Source organism: Durio zibethinus, chromosome 23, assembly GCF_047325235.1.
Source record: "Durio zibethinus cultivar Kanyao isolate XHJ-2024 chromosome 23, ASM4732523v1, whole genome shotgun sequence".
Lineage (NCBI taxonomy): Eukaryota > Viridiplantae > Streptophyta > Magnoliopsida > Malvales > Malvaceae > Durio > Durio zibethinus.
Window position 1 is genome coordinate 19,312,136 of NC_143184.1, and position 19,474 is coordinate 19,331,609.

General features: G+C 27.1%; 1 protein-coding gene across 1 annotated transcript; it reads right to left on the bottom strand.

Moving 5' to 3' along the window:
* Nucleotides 1–1,775: 1,775 nt before the first annotated feature.
* On the bottom strand, nt 1,776–18,527 carry LOC111313620 (monooxygenase 1-like). Its single transcript, XM_022914292.2, has 6 exons — nt 18,182–18,527; nt 16,723–16,869; nt 16,577–16,627; nt 3,148–3,319; nt 2,580–2,808; nt 1,776–2,478 (listed from the first exon to the last, which is right to left on the bottom strand). The coding sequence occupies exons 1-6, from the start codon at nt 18,259–18,261 to the stop codon at nt 1,943–1,945; spliced, it is 1,215 nt and encodes a 404-aa protein (XP_022770027.2). The 5' UTR covers nt 18,262–18,527; the 3' UTR covers nt 1,776–1,942.
* Between the last annotated feature and the right edge of the window lie 947 nt (nt 18,528–19,474).

Consider the following 19,474-nt stretch of genomic DNA (forward strand, 5'->3'; position numbering starts at 1 on the left):
TATTTAAAAAACAATGAAAGTTTCTACTATTTATTTAAAGATGATAAGTGAACTTTTAAATAAATTTACCATTAATATTTGTTTAAATTATTTTTATTTTTAATTATTTTACATTTAATATTTTAAAATCATTAAATTTCAATCATAGATTTAATTGAAAATATATAAATAGGACCTCTAGGACCAGATTGTAAAGACAACTAAAGTGTCAATTTTAAATTTAAAATTGATAAAATGTAAAATGGTAAAATTCAAAAAGAAATATCAAATTTTATTCAAAATTTACCTGAATAAAATGTAGTTACGGGCAATCAAATAAACAACCACTTAAACACTTAATATTAATGAATTAAAAAGTAAAACATTTAATATTTCTACTTAATGTAAGAAAACCTAGCATTATATATTATATATATATATAATATGGAGAACAAGTTATTTTTTAATATGTAAAAATAAATTAAAAAATTAAACACTTAATATTTAATGAGCATAAATGATCATCCATTGCTTATAGAATATTGCACATGGTTTTTTACTTATATTATAAAATTATCTTATGCAAAAAAAAAAACATAAAATATTTTCTTTTCGAAATCAAATCTATATGTTGCTACTAATTATTGCATCATACATTTTCTTTTTATTATAAAATAGGATTAATATAAAAAATTAATAAAAAAAGTTAAATTAACCGATGTATTGAAACTAGACTTACTTTATATATAATAAATAGGAAAAAACTATATTCATATAAAATTATGCAGACACAACTAATTTTTTCTTGTGTAAATATATATATGTATATGTATATGGTTCTTATTGTTAGGGGATTTGTTATACTTGGAGTCACGAGAGCATATTAAAGAGCCTATACATACATGTTGGACACCACTTGAGCTAAAAAAACTTATGTTATTGGGTTCTTGAATCCTTTATGTATATAAAAGATATCTCATTTAGATTTTTTAATGATATGAGATTCTTTACTCATAAATTTTATCCTAACAATATTCCTGTTCACTTATGAGTTCTTATCAAATCCCATCTCGGTAATTCCCTGTGAGAGTAAATTCTATCAATACCTCTTTTGGGTCAGGTAGCCTCACATCTTTAGTGTACTTTTTTAGGTCCGACCACATCACTAAACTTTGCTACTTAGGTTGTCTCGGTGCCTCTCAAGCTTACACTCCATGTTGACTTGATACATTGCCCACTTAGGTATTTAACTTTTGCACACTTGTTGCATTTAAGTTCACTTGTGAGTTCTCATTAAGTTTTTACTCTGATACCAGCATTTGAGCATATGAAGAGTCGAACCTTTTTACTTTGATACTAGCATTCGAGCATATAGAGTTGATGGACTTAAACTTGTACTCTAGGTTGACTCAATACATTACCCACTTGGGTGTTTTACTTCTGTACACTTGCTGGATTCAAATTGAATATTTTTACTCTGATATTGATGTTCGAGCATATAAAGTTGATGGATGTGACCAACCTCCGATCTGGCTAACAATCTCTCTCCAATAACATTACTGGGACTCGAACCTATAACATTGGCTTTGATACTAGTTGTTGGGAGATTTGTTATACTTTAAGCTATGAAAACACACCAGATAGCCTATACATACATGTTGGACACCATTTGAGCTGAAAAGCTTAAACTGTTGGGTTCTTGAATCCTCTATTATATATAAGATATCTCATTCATAATTTTTAATGATATGAAATTTTTTACTCATATATGAATCTTACACTAATGCTTGCATGTTTATAGCATTGTCTTAATAAATATATCCTTGAAACATTCATTTGTAGGTAAAAGTGAAGATTCTTATTGTTTCTTCAGTTTTATTCAGCAACAAATAGTTCAATGTATTAAAATCCCCCTGACATTTAAATATGTTGTGCTCAGCACTTATTGTCATTTAGCAGCAACTTAAAGATGACCACAATCATAGCGAGTGTGGGCAATTTTATCTCGAAAGAGGATGATTAGGGCGATAATGCATAAGGTTTTTAGTAGAGTAGATGAACTATCGAGCATGGTCCCAATCACAAAAGTTTCTAATGACAACCAAAACACTCTCATTTTTCGCTCTCTAGCATATTGATCTAATGCTGCTACTGCCTTCAGCATCAACATTTTCCCTCTTTTTCTTCTTCTTGGATTAATGTCGATACACATATTTTGTGATAAGCATCTTGCCAGCACAACTGCATCCTCTAAAGATGTTGAGCCACCTTGTGCCAAGAATGGACCCATTGCATGCATCGCATCTCCAGCCACTGTCACAGTCCCTTTACGAAAATTTGTATGAAGGAAATCCCAAGGTGCTCGATATCTCAATTCTGTTAGATGTAAGGAGTCCTCATCACTGTTCTTTACCATCTCCATTATGTGGTTTGGAAAACCCCTTATTGCTTCCACAATTGTCTCTTTGATCAGCTTATGGTATTTTGAAACCATATAATCTATAAATAAATTTAAAAAAATCATTAAGAATCAACAAAAGGAAATAGTATAAAAAATATTTAAACAATTTAATTGATTAATTATTGTGAGGTAAAATTACCTTGATAAGTTAGTTTTTGAGTTACAAACCAATACACTAGCTTGTCGGTGACCGGTATTAGTCCAAGCTGAACATCATCTTTACTAAAAACAAGGAAGGCACTACCAAATTTGTGACCTGCTTCATAATTTGTGAAACCTCTAGCAACACATGTAGTGAAAATGCTTGTGGAGTTTAGTCCAAGAATGTTTGCAATGGTAGAATTGACACCATCACATCCGATAACAACCTGCTTTCCAGCCATTTCCATTGATATGAACTCAACATTCCTTGCATATATGGATGAATTTTGAATTTGAAATTCAATTTAAAAAAAAAATTAACCATTAATGTTACTTTTGTTTTGTTATTTTATTTTATTTTTACAAAGGAAGCCGCATCTTGACCGATAGAAAAAAAGATTATAAGTGATGGGATTTGGATCTCAAATTTACTAAATGTACTTAATAGGAATGATTACGTGAACCAACTGAGTTAAACTTCAAATTCTTTCAATTTTATTTTATTTTATAGCAACCTAAATCTTTTCATTTAATAAAAAAAAGTGAGTAAAGAAATTATATATTACCTTGGCCATTAGCACACTTCCATCATGTAGTTGTAGAATCGGATAAGATGTAAAGGGATCTAATTTAATGGAGACAACTTTGGTTCCGAGGTGGATAGTATTAGGAGGCAGATTTGCAGCTAATGTCTTGATGAGGTCTGTGCGTCTCAAGCATCTAACTTCTCCAGCATCTCTGCCAACACCATATGCATACTCAAATTAAGTTAGCTTTATCTTTTTCTTTTTTTTTTTAAATTAAAAACCATATATCTCTGCATGTTTTCCAACTTAAAAAAGAAAAAAAAAGAACGATTTATATCTATTATGCAAAATATCCTTAGCTATATTAACATAACTATTAACTATTTCATAGAAAATCTAGAGTGTCAAGAAAAAATTATGGTTTGTTAATTAACTATTTTCTTTTAAAATAATAGTTGAAATTAATTAAATTTTATTTTATAAATATATGTTTTAAAACTATTTCATTCAAAATTTTTAAACCATGTTTTTTTTTTCGTGTATTTACTAACGATAAATATAGAATGATAAACAATGTCTGTTCTCATATTTTTACTAATGATAAATCAAAATTTAAACATTTTGACCAACAAAAGAACCAATACTTGATCATATAGTACATAAAGGTGTTCATGAGCATAGCTATACCTATCCACTTACTTCAACACAAAGTGCTTTTAGAGGTAAACAATTTGAGGCATTTAGCTTATTTGCCTTTAAATCATAATTCTTAGAGACAAATGTAATATGGGCCATAATATATAATGACATTTGACTCTAATTGAAATATATTTTTTTAATTAAAATATAATTAATATAATAATTTATAGTAACTTTTTAAGTGTACTTTTGCTTCTAAATAAATATGAGACTTTTAAAATTGCTAAACAAATATGAGATCAACTAAAATTAAAATATGGTGGAACAATTAGAACTAAGTTTCATGCCTTGTATGTTAAGGTTCATAAATATATTATCAATCCTTCACACTGTATTGCAAAGCACTTAAGATGATGTTAGTAATGATAAGAGAGTTAAGAGTAGCTGGAACCGAGCTCGTTGATAAACAATAGTGTCAATTAGTTATAAGAAGGTTTTTTAAAGCCAAGTGAAATTGGTGTTGACACATTATCATAATGTGAAGACTTTTGATAATATTGCTCGTATCTTAAGATTGAATGGGAGCGCAAAGAAGTGACTTGTGGTGGTACCAATATAGCTTGTATGGGTCAACGCAAGAGAAAATGACCTAACTATAATCATTAAAATAAAGCTAAGCTGAAGAATGCTTAAAATTTAGTACCAAAGGATGACAAAATGGCCAAGCATCCAAAAGCCAAGCATGAAAAAAAGAACATCAACAAAGTTAAATGTTACAAAAGTGAAAATTTTGGTTGCTTTGCACATGATTGCACTAAGCAAAAAAATGTACAATCCAAGCCTAGCTCTATTACCATTTATATTTGTTCACATGTTCTTGTTGCTTATTCTTTCTTTGGTTGGATTATAGACTCAAGCAACAAAACATATAAGTCGAGTCAAAGCAAGATTTGCATATTACAATTGAGTTTCGGTAGGCAGCCAAAATGTTACCATACGTAAAAGAGATCTTTAGTGTTGGAACCTACCTAGTCAAGTTGCATAATGAGTGCACTTTACTTTAACATGATTTATTGTATGCAACATTAGTTTAATGTAATCTACTTTCAGTTTTAGTTTTATTGAAAGTAGATATGATAGATAGTATATTTGTATCATGTAAAATATTTATAATTCATGTACTCGTGTCATATTTTACACGAAAATTAAGTGTTTTAATTCATGTTGACACAAAAACATAAAATACATTTTCTTTTATTTTGTTAAACCCATATATGGTTTTTGGTAAAATTTTAAATCATGTCAACTTCACGACTTTTATTCATATCGTTTTTGCATTACTATATTGTATTTTAAATTGTTAGGTCTAGTTGAAGGTATGATTTTTTTTTTCATTTTGAGAGAAATTAGTTGAATATTTATTTAGGAAATAAATTTTATTGTTATGGCGATTTAAATAGTGATTTTTTTTACATTAGATTTGGAGTTTAATAGTAGTTATACTTCTTATGTTGCATTTTTTCTTATAATATATCTGTTTCTTTTAAATGGCACAAACTATTAGGTCATGTCGACTAAGATAAGATAATAAAGTTAGATAAAAAAGGTCTATTGGGGTGTTTAAAAAAATTAGCTTGCCTGCTTGTGAACCTTGTCTTGCAGGAAAAACTTACACGAAACCTTTTGGTAAGGCAAAAAAGGTATCTTAATCTTTGAATCTAATCCATTCAGATATTTGTGGACCTATGAATGTGAAGGCACGTCATGGAGCCTCTTATTTTCTTATTTTGATTAATGATTATTTGTAATATGAATTGATATATTTATTGTCTCATAGATCAAAAGTTTTAAATTATTTAAAAGTTTATGGCAGAGGTCAAAAATAAAGAAGAGAGGTTAGTTAAGGTTCCCAAAACTAATAGAAATGGAAAATATTTATTAGATCAATTCAAAGAAATGTGTGAAAAAAAAACGATAAGTAGGCAATTAACTATTCCTAGTATCGTAACAAAAGTGTAGATACCTAATTTTTGTTCGAATCGATTTAGGTTTTCTTTGATTTTTATGCTTAGTTTAAACGTTTCAATTCGGACAAATTACACGTTTCAATTAGATTGAGCTCAAATAGGCTTTGTTTTGGATTAGCTATTTTTAGATCATTCCATTTAGTTATTAGATCAATTTTGGATTAAAATTTAAAGGCCTGATTCAAAAAGCCCAAATCTATTATTAATGGTCCAAATGCAGTCCAAGTTTAAAGCCCAATTCTTAAAGGCTCGAAATCTAACATAAACTAATTTTCAATTTTATATCCAATTTCACTTTTATTTTTATTAATTAAAAATGAAAAAAATAACAAAAAAAATACAAAAAAGCAAACAAATAAAACAACAAAAAATAAAATAATAGAAAAAAAAAACAGCTGAGAAGTAATGGTAGGCAAGTAATTACATAGACCATTACCCTACAACCATACCCTGAAAGCAGCCTACAGGTCACAACAAGCCAATATTATAGGCAACAAACTTTTATTCATAAATGGAAGATAATTCATACAAATAAAATGGGGACTCTCAGCTAAGAAAAAGCTAAAGCAAAAACTTTACACAATTCCTCCTCCATCATTACCAAACATCATTGGAAAACTAAACTGATCCAAAAGCAAAAACACATAGAAAACTACTACCCAGTTCCTCTCTATAGCTAATAAGAACACCTATCTGACACACACCAAACACCTATGCCTGCATATACCCAACACCATCTTTCACCAACCATTACCTGCACTAGTACCAGTCGATTCCCAACCCCAACATAGGACCCATGATCTATCAAATCCCTTCAAAATAAAACCAACCCTAAAAATTACCTAGGCTATGAAACACCCAACAACCTATCCCTTCGCCAGTTTGTGCCTTCGAGACCTATTTACCACCATCAACCTAAACCCTACCAAGTGGACATCACTTATCCAATCACTAAGCCCAAACCACCTTCAACCCTTGCTCATAAAACCTACCGTGACCACCTATCTAAACTGCCTAGCCACCCTCTAACCCTATAGACAAACCATTATAGCTTTTCCTCATCACCAAAAACTACCCACCAATTTACAACAACATAACCCACCTTGCACCCCTCTTTACAGCATCAATTGTTCCACCATCACAACCTTCCAAACAAAAACCTCAACTTTGAAAGAAATTGCCAACACCTCTATCTCTTCCAAGACACTTAAGCTAAGCATCACATCCCCATCTCTTTAAGCCATTGGCACCCAAACCTCCCCAACAACCAAAGCTAATCCACCTAAAACAACCTAAACCAAAAATGCCCAAACAACCCCTATCGCAACTCACAACCCATAAAAAAAACAAAATAATAAAATAACAATTCAACCACATCTCGCACGGTGAACAACCAATAGAAAAAAGAAAAAATAATAAAAAAAGCATTACAAACCAAAAAAGAGATAAAACAAAGAAGTGACAAAGTTTTAATTTTGGTAAGTTTTTAAATGGGTCAGGCCTTGATTCGAGGTGAGAGAAAGGTTGTGGAAAAAGGAAGAACATGTTATAATATCAAAGGAGTTGGAGCAACAGAGGTTAGTGTTTTCAAGTTTTAAAGTTGTAGGCTCTAACGCTAAATCTAGGGAGCTTGGTTGAATTTTAAGGGAATTTGAGCTCGGATTCATAAAAAAGAGGAAAAAATGAAGTTGTGGTGAGAAGTTTGGCCAAAAAAGAGATTGGCTAATAAAGGTCAGTGACTACGCAGGCAACAGCTTGGCAAATGGCCAATAGATGAATTTGAAAAAAGGGATTTTTTTTGTTGTTAAGAGAGTTTGTATTTTTTTTTTTAAGAAAGAAAAAAAGAATGTTTTAAAAAAATTTAGCTTTTATAAGTTTTTTTTTTTGTTTAAAGAGAAAAAAACCCAAAAAACCTAACTTAGATCCTACAAAACTTACTTCAACTTGTAGTAGCCCGACCAGCTATGCTTTTGCCTTATCTCGTTATAAACTTGGCCGTAGCTGCAACCCAACTTTTTGGGTCATACCATTTTGGCTTAGAATTTGGCCCAACTTGTGGTAAATTCTATTTTAGTTTTATTTGTTCATTTATCTATTTATTTTGCACTCATTTTAATATTAAATAGATGAAATTGTTTATGAATGATTGAAGTTTTGGTTAAAAAAAGAGTTTTCACAAATGAATTTTAATAATTTTGAGTTAAATAAAACAATTTTTAAAAAAAAGAAAAATATTGTTTTTTAAAAAATTTGAGAGCAACTGTGAATTCTTGATGATGGGACTCAAAAAATCCAAGTAATGATTCTCGAAAATTCCGTAGGTGAGGAAATCTTTTAAAAATTATCAAAGTATTAAAATTTTTAGAATCTCTTTTTCAATATAAGGATTCTCATTTTTTTGTTTTTTTCCCTTAATTTGAATGATTTTCTTAAAGGAAACAAAAATATAAAATATCTATAAAAATATGCATTTTTTTAAGAAATAAATTCATTTAAGGATAATTGTATTATTGTATGACTTTTAGATTGAAATATTAATAATTAATAAATATTCTTCTGATGATAGAATTCTAGAGAAGTTTAAATAATGATTCTCAATAAATTCTTAGATGAGAAATTTTTTTCTAAAATATTATTAAAATATTATAGTATTTAGAATAATTTTCAATATAAAAATTCTCATTTACTTTTTTCTTACAGAAAAAAAAAGATGAATGAATTTTTGTATAATTAATATTACAAATTGATTCATGAATATTATGTTTTATGCATATATATCATTTTTTAAAAAAAACAAAAATTTTCAGAGGATGAGATATTAAAAAAATTTAAGTAGTGATTCTTTAGGAACCTCTAAGTGAAAAAATGTATTTAAAATGCCATCAATGTACTAGAGTATTTAGAATAATTTTAGATAAAGATTTCTCATTTTTTTAATAAATATAAGAAATAAATTTTTAAAAAATATTATTTGAATTAAATTATAGAATCATATTTTACGTTATACATGGTAAATATAAATATTGAAAATAAATATGAACCATCGATGATGAGATTATTGGGAAGTTCAGGTAGTGTTTCTTAAAAAAATTTTAAGTAAGAAATTTTCTCTTAATGTTACCAAAGTATTGAACACTTTTAGGAATTTTTCAATATGCAAAGTTTTTATTTATTTTTCAAGTAAACAACTAAAAACAAAAATATTTTTTTATTAAAATAAAGAAAATAAAGAAAATTAATGTTAAATACCAAAGGTAAGATCACTGTTGTCAAGATTGAATGATAACATATGGTTAATTGGTACTGTTTTTAAAATGGACACTGTAAAGGTGCTAATCATTTCTCATGTACAATTGTACTATCGAGTCCAATCTATTTTTACAAGCCCAAAAATTACATTTTAATAAATTTTAAAATTTTATTTAAAATGTAAGTTTTAATAGGTGGCTAATCACATTTAGCAAAAAAAAAAAATGGTGATGACTTCTTTTTTTTTTATTTTCAAATTTGTCTAATAGTCCCCAAAACTGTTATAATAGCTTGGCAACTCCATTAGGAACGTCCTTTTTTAAAGAGTCAGGCCAACAATTAATTATGTATTATCCTTAATTTATTATTATTATTATTATTATTTAAATAATAATAATAATAATAATAATAATAATAATAATAATAATAATAATAATAATAATAATAATAATAATAATAATAATAATAATAATAAAGACATTTGTGTCATGATTGCATTTGTCAAAACAAAAAAAGAGAAAAAAAGTCTTCAAAAGAAAAGTTTAAAAAAAAAAGGGATAAAAATCTCTCAATTCAAGAAAAAAAAAAGTAAAATCTACTAAGGAAAATGATAGAAATTAAAAAAAAAAAAAAAGAGAAAGAGAAAAGGAAAAAAAATAAAAAAAAGCAAAAAGAGAGAAAGAAGACCATCGTTAGAAAAAGAGAAAAAAGAAAATAGTTTGACAATAGGCAAAAATAATGAAAAAGTTTGAAGAGTCAAAAAAGAATCTACAAAAGAAAAAGGGGCTATTGAAGAAATGAATGGAAAAAAAGATCAGATATGATAAGAAAAAACTTGAGTTTTAGAAGGAATAAATGCTAAGAAATTTTGAAAGAGATAAGATTTCAAGCCCTGTTTAGTTGGTATCAATCATATTACAAGCTCAATTTAACTGGCACCTTAGTCTAGATTAGTTGGTACTTTAGCCCAATTAGTTATGCTTAAACCCTGATTAGTTGGCACTTTCAACCTAAATTAACTCGCACCGATAAGATTCAGGCCCAATTTAGCTAGTACCTAGATTTTAAGCCCAATAAAATTGGAACTAGTTAAGAAAAATATTGTGATCAAGTTTTCTACAAAGTTACTCGGTAGTGATATCTAAGTTTTTTTTTGTGATAATATTTGAATTCATTTTCATCTTTACTCGGTGGTGATATCCGAGTAATAATGTTTGATTAACATTTGCATTCACTTAGTGGTAATATTTGAATTGCTTCCGATGGTGATATTCCAAATTAAAAAAAGTCTTAAAAATTGAATATTTCCTTTTTTACAAGCAAAATTTTTGAAATTGATTTGTAAGTCTTTCGGGTAAAATTTTCAAGATATCTATGCAAAATTTTAAATTTTTAAATGATTTTCAAAGATCTCCGAGTGAAATTTCAAATTTTTTAATGATTTCCAAAGACTTTCAGGCAAAATCTTAAATTTCTAAATAATTTTCAAGGCCTCTCGAGAAAATTTGAGATTTTTGAATGATTTCCAAAGACCTCCATGCAAAATCTTAAAATTTTGAAAGATTTTAAGACCTTCAAGCAAAATTTTAAATTTTTAAATGATTTCCAAGACTTTAGGGCAAAATCTAAAAATTTTGAATGATCTCCAAGACCTTAGGGAAAATTTTGAAAATTTTAAAGCATTTTCAAAACCTCCGATAAAACTTCAAAATTTTAAATGTCTTTTTAAGACCTCCGGATAAAAATTCAAATGATTCATAAGATCTTCGGGCATAATCTCTAAGTTTTTTGAGTAAAACATTTTAAATTTTTAAAGTTTCAATGCCTATTATTAGGGAAGCTTTCATAAATGTTGAGATTTGTAAGACCTTCGGGCATTTCTAAGTCCTCTGGATAGGATTCATAAGTCTATTGAGCTGATTCTATTTTAGTTTCAAGAGTTGTAAAACCTCTATGCATGATTTCTTATTTTATTTTTAAAAGTTATTGAGCCTTTGTTTAAAAGAGTTTTTAAAATTTGTTTTCAAATAGTCAAGTTCATTAAAAATAAAGTAATAATAAAAAAATAAAACACAACAACAAAAAATAAAAATACCAAAAAAGGTTCTTTAAAAAAATTTGAAAAACCTTCAATTGTTAATTTGGACAAAATTGTTGTCTATATTTTTTCCATATTCCTAATTTTTAATGTGCAAAGAGAGCAAGTTGTAGATACCTAATTTTATTTAAATCAATTCAAATTTTATTCAATTTTTATGCTTGGTTTAAACATTTCAATTCGAGCAAATTACACATTTCAATTAGATTGAGCTCAATAAGGCTTTATTTTGGATTAGTTATTCTTGAATCATTCCATTTAGTTATTAAATCAATTTTAGGTTAAAATTTGAAGGCCTGATTCAAAAAGCCTAAATATGTTGTTAATGGCCTAAATCTAGTATAGGTTAAAAGCCCAATTCTTAAAGGCTTGAAATCCAATGGAACCCAATTTTCAATTTTAAACCCAATTTCACTTTTATTTTTAATAATTAAAAAAAGAAAAATGCACACAAAATGCACACAAAAAAAAACAAACAAAACAACAAAAAATAAAAAAACAAAAAAAAAAAGGGTAGCTGACAAGTAATGGTTGGCAAATAAGTACACAAACCACTACCTTATAACCATACCCCGAAAGTAGTCTGTAGGTCACAACAAGCCAAGATTATAGGCAGCAAACTTTTTATTGATAAATGAAAGACAATTCATACAAATAAAGGAGGGACTTTCGGTTAAGAAAAAGACAGGGTAAAATTTTCACATAGTTCCTCTTTCATCACTACCAAACATCATTAGAAAACCAAATTGACCCAAAAGCCAAAACGTATAGAAAATAGCTACCTAATCCTCTTCACAACCAAGTAAAATACCTATTTGACACATGCCTAACATCTATCTTGACACATTCCCAGCACCAGCCTTCACAACCCTTGCCTATGCCAGTACCAGCCATTCTCAATCCCAACATAAAACCCATGGTCCACCAAAACCCATCACAACCAAACCAGCCCTTAAAGCTACCTAAGTTGCGAAACACCAAATAGCCTTTTCTTTTACCAATCTGTGCCACTAAAACCCCTCTGCTACCATCGACCTAAACCTTACCCTGTGGACATCACTCATTCAATCACTAAGCCCAAACGACCTTCAACCCCTTGCTCACAAAACCCACCGTGACCACCTATCTAAACTACCTAGCCACCCTTTAGCCCTATATACGAACCATCACAACTCTTACTCGTCACCAAAAACTACCTTTTAATCTACAACAACACAACCCATGTTGCACCCTCCCTATAGCACCAATTGTTTCATCATCAAAACCTTTCAAACAAAAACCTTAACTTTGAAAAAATTGTCAGCACCTCTAACCCCTTTTAAGACACCTAAGCTAAGCATCATAGCCCTATCTTTTTGAGCCTCTAGCACCCAAACCTCCCTAACAACTAAAGCCAATCCACCTAAAACAACCCTAGTCAAAAATGCCCAAACCCTTATCACAAGTTACAACCCATAAAAAAATACAAAAAAATAAGATAACAATTCAACCACATCCCACACAAAGAACAACTAGTAGCAAAAACAAAACAAAACAAAAAAAGGTATCATAAATAAAAAAAAAAAACAAAATAGGGAAATATCAAAGTCTCAATTTTGGTAAGGTTTGAAATGGCTTCGAGCCTTGATTCTAGTTGATAAGAAATGCTACATGTTGTAATCTCAAAGGATTTAGAGTTGCTGAAGTTAGTGTTTTTTAGTTTTAAAGTTGTAGGCTCTAAGGCTAGACTTACGGAGCTTGGTTGAATTTTAAGGGAATTTGAGCTTGGATTTATAAAGAAGAGGAAGAAATGAAGTTGTGGTGATAAGTTTGGTCAAAAATTAAACTAGTAGCCTAACAGGTGACTGATGGCCAAATCTAAAATAGGGTTTTTTTTTTTAATGGTAAAAAAGTTAGTATTTTTTTTTTAAGAAATAGCAAGAGAATGTTTTTTAAAAAATTTAGCATTTATAAGTTTTTTTTCTTTTTAAATAGAGAAGAATCCAAAAGACCTTCTTTCACAAACCTGAGTCGGATCCTACTAAACTCACTTTAACCCATAGTAGCCTAAATAGGTCTGCCTTTGCCTTAGCTTGTTACAGACTTAGCCCAAGTTGCAACCCAACTATTTAGATCATGCCATTTTAACTTGGATTTTGGCCCAACTTATGGTAAATTCTATTTTAGTTTTATTTGTTCATTTATCTATTTATTTTTCATGCATTTGTAATAAATAGATGAAATTGTTTATGAATGATTAAAGTTGCAATTAAAAAAAAAGAGTTTTCACAAGTGAATTTTAATAATTTGGAAATAAAGAAAATGATTGTTTTAAGAAAAGAAAAAAGATTTTTTAAAAAAATTTGAAAGTAAATATGAATTCCCAATTATGGGATTCCAGGAAGTCCTAGTAACGAATTTTGAGAATTCTCTAGGTGAAAAAAGTCTTCTAAAAATTACCAAAGTATTGAAATATTTAAAAACTCTTTTTCAATACAAGGATTCTCATTTTATCTCATATTTTTTGTTTCTTTTCCTTAATTTGAATAATTTTCTTAAAGGAAACAAAATATAAAATATTTATAAAAATATGCATTTGTTAGGAAATAAATTCATTTATGGATAATTGTATTCTAGTTTAACTTTTAAAATGAAATATTAATAACTAATAAAGATTCTTTTGATGATGAGATTCTAAAGAAGTTCAAGTAGTGATTCTCAAGAAATCCTTAGGTGAGAAATTTTTTTTAAAATATTACCAAAGTATTAAAGTATTTAGAATAATTTTTAATATAAAAATTCTCGTTTACTTTTTTTTTTAACAAAAAAAATGAATAAACTTTTGTATAATACAATAATATTACAAATTGATTCATGAATATTATGTTTTACGCATATATCATTTTTTAAAGAAATAAAAATTTTCGAGGATGAGATTTTAAAGAAGTCTAGGTATTGATTCTTTAAGAACCTTCAGGTGAGAAAATTTATCTAAAATGCCACCTATGTACTTGAGTATTCAAAATAATTTTCAATAAAGATTTTTTATTTTTTAAGAAAAAAATAAGAAATGAATTTTTTAAAAATATTATTTTGATTAAATTATAGGCATCATATTTTACCATATGCATAGTAAATATAAATATTAAAGATAAATATGAACTATCGATGATGAGATTATTGGAAAGTTCAAATAGTAATTCTAAAGAAATTCCTAGGTAAGAAAGTTTATCTTAATATTGCTAAAGTATTGGAATATTTTAGTGATTTTTTAATATGTAAGGTTCTTATTTATTTTTCAAGTAAACAACTAAAAATAAAAATATGTTTTTTTATTACAATAAAGAAAGTAAAGAAAATTAAGGTTAAATACCAAAGGTAAGATCATTGTTGTCAAGATTAAAGGATAACATATGGTTAATTGGTACTCTTTTTAAAATAAGCACTTTGGGAATACTATTCCTTCCCTATACGTAACTATATTCTCAAATCCAAACTGTTTTCATAAACCCAAAATTATCTTTTTAATAAATTTTAATTAATTTTAAGATTTTATTAAAAAGGTAAATTTTAATAGGTGACAAATCATACCTAGTTAAAAAAGTTTGGTGGTGACCTTTTTTTTATTTTCAAATTCATTTAGTGGTCCCCAAAATCATTATGACAAAAAAGATATCGCAAAAAAAAAATCATACACTTTTAGACATGATAATATCTATGATGACACAAGCTAATCTCCTAATTAGTTTATGGAAAGATGCTCTTTTAACTTCAGTTTACATTGAAATCAAATGTATTCAAAATCTGTTCTTTCAACACCTTATAAATTATGGGAGGGTATAAATTAAAGAATTATGAAAATTAATTTTTTAATAATTTTTAATAAAAATAATCTTACAATCTTAATTACTATTATAATGATGATTGTTTCTACACAGAGGAAATATGTGGAGTGACTTTCATGGTAAAGTCAACAAAAGGGTTGAAGGGAATGGTACACCCTTACCCCCAAAACAAATTTTATATAGTAATATTCACAAATATATTTTAAGTTTTATATGTAATAATATTAAGTAAAAATATTTCATGTTTTATTTTAATTTTGTTATGAGTAGCAGTACCAATGACTGCATTTTTTATCTTAAAAAAACGGCCTTTGTTAAAATTTTAAAATTTTAAAAAATAGTTTTAACATTTACTATGTTTTTATTTTTAAAATGCTATCTTTATTAAAATTTTAGAATTTCTAAAATATAGTTTCAACATCTACTACATTTTTTATCTTAAAAACACAGTACTTGTTGAAATTATAAATAATAAAAATCATATTTACATTGTAATTTTAGGAGATTAGAAAGAATAATATAGTCTGAAAATACAATTTAAGGTAAAGAAGATAAAATTTTCACTTTTTCTCCGAAATCTAAAAAATCTCAAATGAGAGTTTTTTATTCTCTTCTATTTTTTTTACACTGCTGAGAATTTTAAAAAACCTCAAAAATCATATTCTGTGAATCAAACTGAGAAATCAAATTATGAAAAATAAGATTCTAACAAAAAATCTTATTTTTTCTCGAACCAAATACCCTCTAAATATTCTAATAATCTTTCAATTTTAATAAAAATAATATATATATATATATATATATAAATGGATTAGTAGGGCAAGCTAAGACTTGATTTTTAAAAAAATAAAGTACAAGAAGCTTGAGTTAAACTTAGTTAAATCTAACCTAAGAACATTTATTGTGCATATAAACATTAATAATTTAGGTAATAGAGTAAAAAAAAAAACTATCGAATAATTATTTAAATTCTAAATATTTAAGTGGTTTAAGTAAATACATTATCAATTTCCAATAATATTAAATGGAAAAGTTTAGCATAAATTTTCAAACATGAAAATCTTAAGATAAAGAAAAATTAAAGAACCAAAAATTTAAAAAAAAAAAAAAAGAAAAACTGAAGGGAAGAGAGAGGACGTGAGAAATGCCATGTCGCACTCCTATTATAAACTCACAACACCTATTTTGTAGTGTGTTATTTGATGATCTTAATTATCTCAAAGCAAAACTTGGCCAAGATTTTTTGAAAGAATCAAGTATTTAAAAGCCAAGCTCGCGATACACATTTGTAAAGTCTTTTATTATTAAAATAATAAATATTATTTTTATATTTTTAAATAAATTTTTTAAAAATTTTAATAAAAATATATTATTTATTAATGAAATAATCATTTAGGGTTGAATTACGTTTTGAATTTAAGATTTAAACTCAAACAGGAAACCATTTTTTTAAGCTAAATACTATTAAATAGATAAATCGAAGTATGAACATCTCTAATTAATCATGAAAAATATATTTATAAATTAATAAAAATTATATTAATTCTTAATTTTTAAATTAAAAATATTAAATTTTAAGACTACCATCTAACCAAAAATCAATGAAACAATAACTGGAAAGGTATGCTTACCCAACGGGCAAATCTTTGTGCTTACCATCCTTAACTGTAAAGTATTGTCCCCTGGGAACAAAAATCATAGGCATATTGTTATGTTGAGCTTGCTAAAATTTAAAAACAAAAATGCATTTGAGAGATAGAAAAATGAACCATCTTACGATTGTATAGCAAGAGCAGTTTGGCGAAGTTGGGAGGCAATGCCAAGTTGATCAAGTGCTCGCCACCCATTTGGTTGCACTATAATTGCAGCTCCTGTTGCTCGCAATTCTTCTGACCTTTCTAATACAATACTTTCAATTTCTTTCCTGCAATTTTTTTAAAAATTTTATAAATTTAAATATAGAAATTTAACTTAAAATTTTAAAATAATTTATTATTCTACCAATTTATTATATATATATATATATATATATATATATATATATCAAGAAAAGGATTTCGTACTTGATCATGTAATGGGATCTTTGTTTCTAATTATCATATTTGTTATATTATAAATATATAAATTTTATATGCTGCTAATAAATTATAAATTATTTCATTAATAATTAATATTAAAACTATTACAACAGTTAAAATAAATAATCATAAAGGTTTTAAATGACCAAAAATAATTATCAAATTTTATTTTATTTTATTTTTCTCTACCCTAAACCTTTACTACTCGTTTCCCATGTAGATTAAAAAAAATGTTGTTCTTTTCTTTTGCATTTTCTTCTTTGCAAAAAGCACCAACTAGCAAATCACAGAACTAATGAGAGAGAAAGTTGGAAAGTGAAGACCCCCAATCATTTCCTTTGTCAATTTATGAATATTTATTGAAAATTTAAATATTTATTTTTATGTACTTCCAAATTTTAAAATAATATTTTAGTAAAGATACAGTTCACCAAAACTATCTGGAAATTATAAGTTACATCAAATAAAAGAAAATTGATCTTCTTCGTTATTTAAAAAAGTATTGAAAATTTTCATTGATTTAAAATGTACTTTCAAATAAAAAAATTATATTTGGATTGAAATAATTTAAATTCGATGATCTAAAGCATAATTTGAGTGTGGAATTAGAAAAATTAAAATTAAAAATAACTTAAACTTAAAATGATTACAATTTAAAATAATCTGATTTTTTAAAAAATCCAAAATAATCTACTTTCAAAATGATGAAATCCAAATCACTTGCTCATTTTTTACCTCTACTATATATTTATATATATAAAAGATTAAACTTCCTACATAATATATATTTCTACACCTTATTATTAGATCTCTTCTTTCCATTATTTATTCTTTCTTTTGTCAAAAGAACAACATTGAATTCTTGAAGCCTAGAGTTAGTAAATGATGTGATAAGGTGTTTTATTGAATAGAATATAAAAGATAATTTAGTATGACTGCAATTTTACTCTTTTTTTTTTCCTTAAATTTCAAAAGAACAATATGAGAATCTTTTGTAAGTTTTTCATTGATCAAGAAAATTAAAGAGTATTGGCCAAAAAAAAAAAAAATTAAAGAGTAGCAAATCTCTTCCTAAAAAATATGTTGTTTAAAGAAAGCAATATAAAGAAATAGAATTAGAAAAGGAGAAGAAGAAATATTATAAAATGTTATAAAAACCTGTGAAGAGCAAGAGCGGTGGCAAGACCACATATTCCGCCTCCAACAATCACAATTTTTTCTTCCTCAGCCTTTTCCATTTCCACCTTCAATTCTTTTTATTTTGTTCTCCTCTGAGAAACATACAGATAATGGGGCTCTCACTCTCTTCTTGTCTTGATTATGAATTTGCTTTGAGACAAGGTGCAATTATTTTCTGTCTCTTGTTTGTCTTGTTTTGAATACAGATATACCTAAAATATTAATTTCATGGACTTCTCGTGAATAATTTTTCATATTTTATATAGAGATTGGTTTCTAAAATATTTCAATATAAAACATTTTCAGACATACAATCACTCCTTAACAAAATATTTGCACTTCTTTCATTTTATTTTTTTTATTTTATCTTTGTTTACGTCCCAAAATGTATTTTTATTTATTTTTAACGCATAATACTTTTTTTTATATTTTACGTTGATTTTTTAAAGTTTTATCTTTTTATTATAAAAATATTGTAAATTGATATTGTAAAAGAATATAATTTTATAATATTAAAATGAAAAAAAAATTAAATCATCTATTTTAATATACGTTAAAATAAAAAATAAAAAATAAAAAAAACATGTGAGCAAAGGAGTACTAACACATATTCAAAGGCATAGGGAGATTGAATTTGGATATGAATTCAATTTTTTTTATTTTCATATAATCAGATTAATTATTATTTTGTAAAAACGAAAATGCAGTGAGATAAGCCACTTTTCTTGGTGTTTAGTTTCAGGATTAATTAGTTAATAATTAAGTAATGAATCATGCCAAGATTATGAATGCAAAGTCACCTACAACTTACTAACAACATCCGAACTACACACACAAAAAAAAAAAAAAAAAAGAGTTAAAAGGCTACTCACAAATCATAGATTTGGAAAATCTGTAGACTGTAGTGCCCGATACCAATTATTACACTGCCTGTTGTAGGCCACATTAGCTATTAAAGGCTGCCCACAATCCTTTTACCTAACCTAATAAAGCATCATTTAACAATTCTGTATTAGGTAAGGGCTGATCACAAATCATATATATTGTCAGTTTTTGTTTGTTGTTTGGTGTAATTCTATGTTGAGTAATGGGTATTTTATGTTTTGGTGTTGTCGTCTTTAAGGTGCTTTGGCTTCTATTTTAAACTCAAAAATTCAATATTGGTTGGCTGGCAACTACAAGGATTAACATCAAAGTTGAATCTTCTCTCGGTCGTTTTTTCTTCCATCATTTATTTTCTTGATAACTGAAAAAATGCCAAAGGTGCTTTAG